Below are 6667 nucleotides of genomic sequence, written 5' to 3' on the forward strand. Positions count from 1 at the left end.
ACTAAAAAATGTTAAAAAAAATTGTTTGTGTGTGTTTTGCTGATGTCATCGTACTTCCCTCCGAAGAAGTAAAAGGATAAAACACAACATACTGCGATATGTTTTTATCTTGTTCTGGCTCACAGTCTCACTGGGACATTTTCCTGTCCATTCCCATCGGCTCTCCTCCCCCCACTGTCGTTCCCCTGATGACTAGACGGTTCATTTTATTTGAGAATCTGCCATTCCCTCCCGCCGCATAAAAGATTTAATTCATTTAAATCAGGATGAATTATTAGTATGGAGAATGGCTCGCATAGTAAATTTCACAGGAAATGTGTTGAAGAAGTAGATTTCCAGGAGACACAGCAGACTGACCTTTTCTTTCTGTTTTGTCTTTTATAATAATAATAAGCAGTTTTCCATTTTTTTTCCCTCCAATCTGTTTATTGGGATTTTCACAATCATAAACAAACAGTATGTACAATACACAATGAACATAGGAGAAACAAAGAGGAAAAAAAAATGGAAAACTGCATATTATTTTGATTGCACTGGTTGGGGGGGGATTAAGCTGTAATCAAGCCGTTTATTTTATTCTTATTAAATGTAATATTTTAATTAGTGTGTCCTTGACCTGGACATCGAAGCAAACAGTGACAGACAAATTAAGAATGCAGTTTAAAAAGCATTGGACAATAACAACTACACCGCACGATGAGACAAAAAAAACATTCCTATTGTAATATTTAAAATATTGAAATTAAAAATACTTGCAGTCGGCATTCATCCGTCATGCAAAACAGATTCACAGTGTACCATTGAAACATGTGAAAAACAAGTGTGCACCTGTCACAATGAGAGCTGTGTACGATGCCGCCCCCTACAGGAGGCTCGGGGTTCAACACAACTGAAGTTGTGGCAGATTAGAACTCGACAAAGTAGCAGGACTCACAAGTGTCACTGAGTGTCGTTCTGGCTGGACCGACACACCGAGGCCTCACGAAAACACTGAAGCCACTTCACACACCACCAACGGAACGTCAGCGTTACTCACGAGTACATCACGTACTGTTTAGTACTACATTCAAACCTGCTGTGTTTCTTCAACGCGGGCGGCGTTGAGAGAGGTTTTTATTGAATAAAGAAGTCGGATAAAAGATGATCCACTGTAATAGATTCTATATTTTAAAAAGGAGGGTTTTTAAACTTTAGCAGGTGTCCCTACGTTCTGACCAGAACGTGATAGAAAGTATTACGGAAACAGATAGAAAATATTCTCTGTGATCTGCATCTTCACATTGAAGCCGTCTTACACGAGGAAACCAACATTTGGGTTTTACGTGGCATTGCAAATACAAAAAGTCAAGAAAAAAATAACTCGTCTTTCCACACCCCGGACGGATCGCCGGCACCACGACAGTGCCGACGTTTCTATTTATTACGTTATTTTCGCAGCACAACGTGAAACCACCACGCATCATTTCTTCATTACACACGTTGCCTCATTGAGCAGGGCGTATTAAGACAATTATAAAATCTATCACGACATAGACTCGGTTACCTGGCTGATACACGAAACGCTTAAATTAACAAGTATGTTCACACACTCCAAAAAAAAAAAATAAAAAAATTTAACCTGTGAGAATAAAAGCGATATGTGCAAAAACAAACAAACAAACAAGCAAACAAACACACAACATCACATTCATGAAATCGAGAAAAATGAGACTCGAGACCAGAACCTGGCGAGCCGGCAGAGCCGAGCTCCCCAATCCTTCAGACACACTCGTGTCTCCTCCTAACCGTCCCTCCCCTCACAACCGAGAAAACGAGTCCTCTAAAGTCCCCCGCAGGCAGAGTCTCCTCCAGCCTTCAGACGGCCCTGCAGGGTTCACGTTCTCACGGCCGAGGAGCGGGAGGGAGGCGCCGCCGCTGTGGGGGAACCGGGGGGCTGACCTGGGACCGGGAAACAGAAACACAGAAGCCCAGAGCAGGCAGAGGGTGAAATGGTGAGGGAGCCTCACACGACCAAGAACGTGAAACAAGTTTATTTTGTTTGGTTTATATGACAGCGGTGATCGGAGCAACTGGAAACACAACTTTTTGAAAATGGCTCCCCAGGTGGAACTTTTTGGAAAACACTCCATGGAAACGGTAAAATGCAACTTTTCTGAAACGCTGCTACTGCGCACCATGAACATAGTAAAGAGTTTTTCTGCACATGCTCAGTAGGGGGATTAACTTGGTGTTAACATGCGCTTCGAGCGATTCCATCATAAGAAGTGAATCCTAAAGACCAGTGTGAATCAAAGCCGTTTCGCCAAAACTACTCCCCCTGGTGGCCAGAGCGTGGTAGTGTGGACAGCAGCGTCGCTAACGTGCTCCGGGACAGTGGCGTTTGCAAGAACATGGACGTCCATACCTGCGTGTCCGCACAGCAGTGTTTGCCACGGTTACCTTGAAAAAGTAATACGATTACTGATTACAACTTCTTTAAAAAGTAACACTTACTTTGCCGATTTCTTGTATTTAAAAGTAAGTAAGTAAGATTACAAGTGACTTGATCGTCCCAACATAAAAAGGACAACCAGCTTTTCCAAACTCTGCTGATCACTGCCTGGCCTCCTGCGGATATATATTTAACCTTTGACCTCCTTGTTGCCCAACCATGTAAACCACCACATCATTTTCAAAAAGTTGCAGTGTAAAGGGAAAACTATTAGGAAACAAAAATGGCAAACTTATAAAACATTGTGTAAATGAGGAAACTGGCGGCTCCAGTAATGACGATCACACGGTGCAACGCCGTTTCTCCTCCGTCTGTATGTTTTCAACTTTCTACCCATCATAACCAGACGAGGAGTTACTGTCACGCATGTCAAATATGGGGGTCTGGGGGTCCCTCATTGTTCATTATTTTATTAGTTATTTCTGCAAAAAAGCCTTCAAAATGAAAGCAGTAATCCGTACTTCACATTTTAATTATGATAAATATAACATTTGGTTGAAAAAACATCAGTTTTTTTTACAGTTTTTTTAATTTTCAGGATTTATACGCTAAAAATATAAAGATTAAAATAGAAGAAAATTGAAGCATTTAAGTTCACACATACATTTCTGTTGTTTAAATAGTAAGTTAAATGAGCTTTTTCACTGTATTATAAATAATATAAGCTCCTCCATTACATGAGAAAGGCTGTAAAATGCAGAGTCATCTCACTTTGTTCTTATAATTAGTGCTTTTTTTAAATCTTTTATTAAATATTATAACTAAACTTAGAAAAGAATTCACGTTTAGAAAGGCTATATGCAGAGCACATGAAAGATAAATCCTAAACATAACCAGTTGCCCGCCCGTTTGAGTGAAAATCATACGTCTGTAAAGTTTTTGCTGAGTCATGGTGAACTGGACTCAAATGTGAGCAAAAACTCTTTATTATGGCAACGAAAGTCACACAGGGAAGTCAAATGAGCAGCAGGAAGTATATTGAGAAACTATTAAAGCTGCTTTTATTATCGGATTACACCGTTTGTGTGTGTAATGAGACACGACGGCTGTTTACACGACAACGTTTTCAAGCGAAAACGTAAAACTCACAAACACAACAACGCTGCCCAGAGTCTCTGAAAACACGAGGAAAACCCCGAAAAAACGAGGCGTTTTCACTGAACATGTTGACGATGGCCCGGCTGGTCTTACCTCCATTGTTCCTCCACATCTCCCGGGCACATTTATCCGAGGAGGTCGGCTCTGATATCTGGATGTTCGGGTTTGACTTGTAGTCGTCTGGAGGAGGGAACAGAGGGAATCGAACAGGTTGACGGGGCGCGGGGTGATTTCTACCGAGTGTCGGCGCTGACCGGGGAGACAGCGAGGACTTACTGTTGTTGCTGGAGGAGTAGGACACGCTCTCCCTCATGGTCTCGTTGCCGCTGTCCGACAGCGTCCTGTCGCCGCGGGAGACGGCCGGCCTCCTGCTGCTCTTGCGGGTGCTGATGCGGATGATGCCGCGCACCAGCCGGCACTCCGCCTCCTGCTCGTCCATCTTGTGCTCCGCCGCCAGCGAGTTGATGAGGTGGTTGATGGCCTTGCTCTTCTTCAGGAACACGGAGTCCGTGGTGCACCTGGCGAGCGCCTCGATCTGGTACTCGGAGTAGAGCTCCAGCAGCTTCTTGGTGATGAGGAGGTCCACGTCCTCCTCGCCCTCCTCCCAGTCGTCCAGGAGGACTGAGTCCGGCAGCGTCTGGCGGGTGGGCGGCCGCACGAAGGACAGAGACTCGCCGTCGGCGTCCAGATACTCTCTGGGACAGTCTACCTTCCTGCCGGCGATGCGGACGTCCCCCAGCCAGTCCGCGTCCTGGTCGTTGTCGTCGTCCTCCTCCCTGGCGTCTCCTGCGCTCGTGGCTCGCAGGCTCACCTTCTCGGGCTCGTCCGGCGAGCTCTCGTTCGGCGCCAGACACGGGGCGAGGACGGAGCGCCGGCAGACCCGGTACAGGCCACAGGTCAGCACGCTGCACACCAGCGTCCGGCAGTTCCTGGGAGAGGCGCAGGGATTACAGCCCGGTGTGGCGGCGGGCGTCTCGGCGCAGCCCGGGATGAAGCCGATGGTCTCTGACTCTCTCCCGTTGGTGTCTCCGAGGTCGGCCTTGTGCGAGGGCCGGGGCCCGGGGCTCGGCGGCCTGTCGTCCACCGGGTCCACGCAGCGCTCCTCGTAGGACGACTCCTGGCTGCTGCTCCTGCTGCTGCCCGCCGCCCGGTGGCTGCCGGGCCGCGAGCCGGGACCGGAGCCCCGCCTCAGGCTGGCCACGCTGCCCGCTGACATCCCTTCCTGGATGCAGGGATTCAAACAAACAACGTCAATCAAAGTTCAACTCACAGATAAGATCAGGAGGGTCAAACACATTTCACTTCAGACGCCACGCACAGCTTCATTTCATCCTGAGTGGGTCGGACCGCTAAAATAGTGACACAACATTATTTAATTTTAAACTTTACATTTTTTTCTTTGTTGTGTTGCAGAGCATATGCAATGAAAATGTCAATATTTTTACAAAACCAAACATTTACTACAGAAAATGACTACAATTTCAATATAAAACAAATTTTAATTAAACCTCTGATGCAAAATCCAGTGAAATTTCCAAATAAACTTGTTTCAGCGATTCTTAAGAAATTTGTTTAGAAAAAGAAAATGCATCAACACTGTTAAGTACTGTGATATGATTTGATACACTTAAGGAGATAATATTGATGACAATAGTTCTCCTCAAATAACAGTAAATAATCTCTGAATATTTGCTTTTGTTATCAACACATGTGCATGTGCAGGTTTTCAGAAGTGAAACGGTCTGACTCTCTTGTTTTTAGGTCATTATTCCTTGATTTTGGGGCCATAGCGTGCATCGAAACATAATTTACTGCAGGTAAAACAGAGATTAATGACATTTATGGCACAGTCTGACATCTATACCTCTGCAACACACTGCAGCAGCTCTACCTGAAAGCCACTTGTTGCTCCCTGAGGGCATCTGTCTCCAAAACAAATGTGAAAGTACTATCCCGAGGAGGCAGGTAATGTAGCTCAACAGGTTTGAAAGAGGATATGGGAGCCAAGAGTCTGACTCAATCCCATTCCAAACGATTCACTCACATGATGACAAGGGGTTTTCCCAAAACAGTATTTAAAACAATCTGAAATCCATCCCACGATACACAATGTAAAGCTGCATGCAAATCCATCTCAGGTGTTCACAAAGCCACTAAACGAACAAAGTGTCAGTGGTGGTTTTACCTTAAGGGGTAAAGACTGAGACCATCCACACAGTGTTGTTATTAAAAATACTGCTTTATATGAGCAAGATCCTGGAGTAGTTTGAGTTTTAACCATGTAACCAAGCTATTACTATAGATTAAATAGACGCCGAACGGAAGCCAAATGCAAATTAAATTGTAAATTCCTCTCAGTGATGTCTTGAAAAGATCTTTTTTTATAAATCAGAGAAGATTTGTTTTAATATAAGCAGGTTTTCTAATGGAGTCTGGTGTTCAGCGTTTGCTGTTGAGAATGATGTTTACAATCATCTGTCGAGTTTTGAATAAGTTTATATTCATAGATTATGCTGCTGTTTACCACATATCCCTCTACTAATTAAAATTAACGTGTAATCTGAGAGTTCGCAGTGAAGATAGAGCTAAAATTGACTTTCATGGCGACCTGTCACTGCTGCTCTTTCCTCCATTAGAGGACCTTTTTCTTTAACGTGACTCACAGTAAGACGCGGTGTGAACCTCCGCCTCGGTCTTCACGGTCACACCGGCTCCGCGACTTTGAGACAAACATTCACACCCTTTTCAGTCCATTTTAACGTCTCTGGCTCAAAATCCGCTCCGAAAATGACACTTTCTGCAAAGTTTTCCAGCAAATCCGTGTACCTGCGCGTGAAGGTGGAGGAAGCGCTCCAGGTAGCTGCGAACACAACACGGACTTCCGGTCAGGGCTGGCTCCGAAAAATAAATGACGAGGTATATATTTTTACTGTGATTATATTTCGAAACAAAAGCACATGATCTTGTTTCATTAGTCATCCAACATTCATTTGTGAATATTATAATCGAATACATAAACGCACTCCCCTCAACTACTACCCCAAAACTAAAGTTAACGTTTTTAGGATTTGTTATGAA

The 6667-nt window shown here is 44.5% G+C and overlaps 1 protein-coding gene across 2 annotated transcripts; it reads right to left on the reverse strand.

Moving 5' to 3' along the window:
• Nucleotides 1-411: 411 nt before the first annotated feature.
• On the reverse strand, nucleotides 412-6462 carry kdf1b (keratinocyte differentiation factor 1b). 2 transcript variants are annotated; one of them, XM_080484983.1, is made up of 4 exons: nucleotides 6253-6462; nucleotides 3866-4811; nucleotides 3683-3769; nucleotides 412-1938 (listed from the first exon to the last, which is right to left on the reverse strand). In XM_080484983.1, exons 2-4 carry the CDS (start codon nucleotides 4803-4805, stop codon nucleotides 1874-1876), a joined length of 1092 nt encoding a protein of 363 aa, XP_080341109.1. In that variant the 5' UTR covers nucleotides 4806-4811; nucleotides 6253-6462; the 3' UTR covers nucleotides 412-1873. The 2 variants fall into 2 exon arrangements, with proteins under 2 accessions (XP_080341109.1, XP_080341110.1); XM_080484984.1 differs by having other exon boundaries at nucleotides 413-1938; nucleotides 6416-6453.
• Between the last annotated feature and the right edge of the window lie 205 nt (nucleotides 6463-6667).

This window comes from Lipophrys pholis (assembly GCF_963383615.2).
Source record: "Lipophrys pholis genome assembly, chromosome: 17".
Classification (NCBI taxonomy): Eukaryota; Metazoa; Chordata; class Actinopteri; order Blenniiformes; family Blenniidae; genus Lipophrys; species Lipophrys pholis.

Bases quoted from the DNA above. Each gene is read 5' to 3' on its own strand.
- kdf1b (XM_080484983.1), bottom strand. From the start codon at position 4,805: ATGTCAGCGGGCAGCGTGGCCAGCCTGAGGCGGGGCTCCGGTCCCGGC. The intron at 3,770-3,865 runs GTAAGTCCTCGC...TCCCTCCTCCAG, and splicing joins CTACTCCTCCAGCAACAACA to ACGACTACAAGTCAAACCCG. The intron at 1,939-3,682 runs GTAAGACCAGCC...TCCCGGTCCCAG, and splicing joins GATGTGGAGGAACAATGGAG to GTCAGCCCCCCGGTTCCCCC.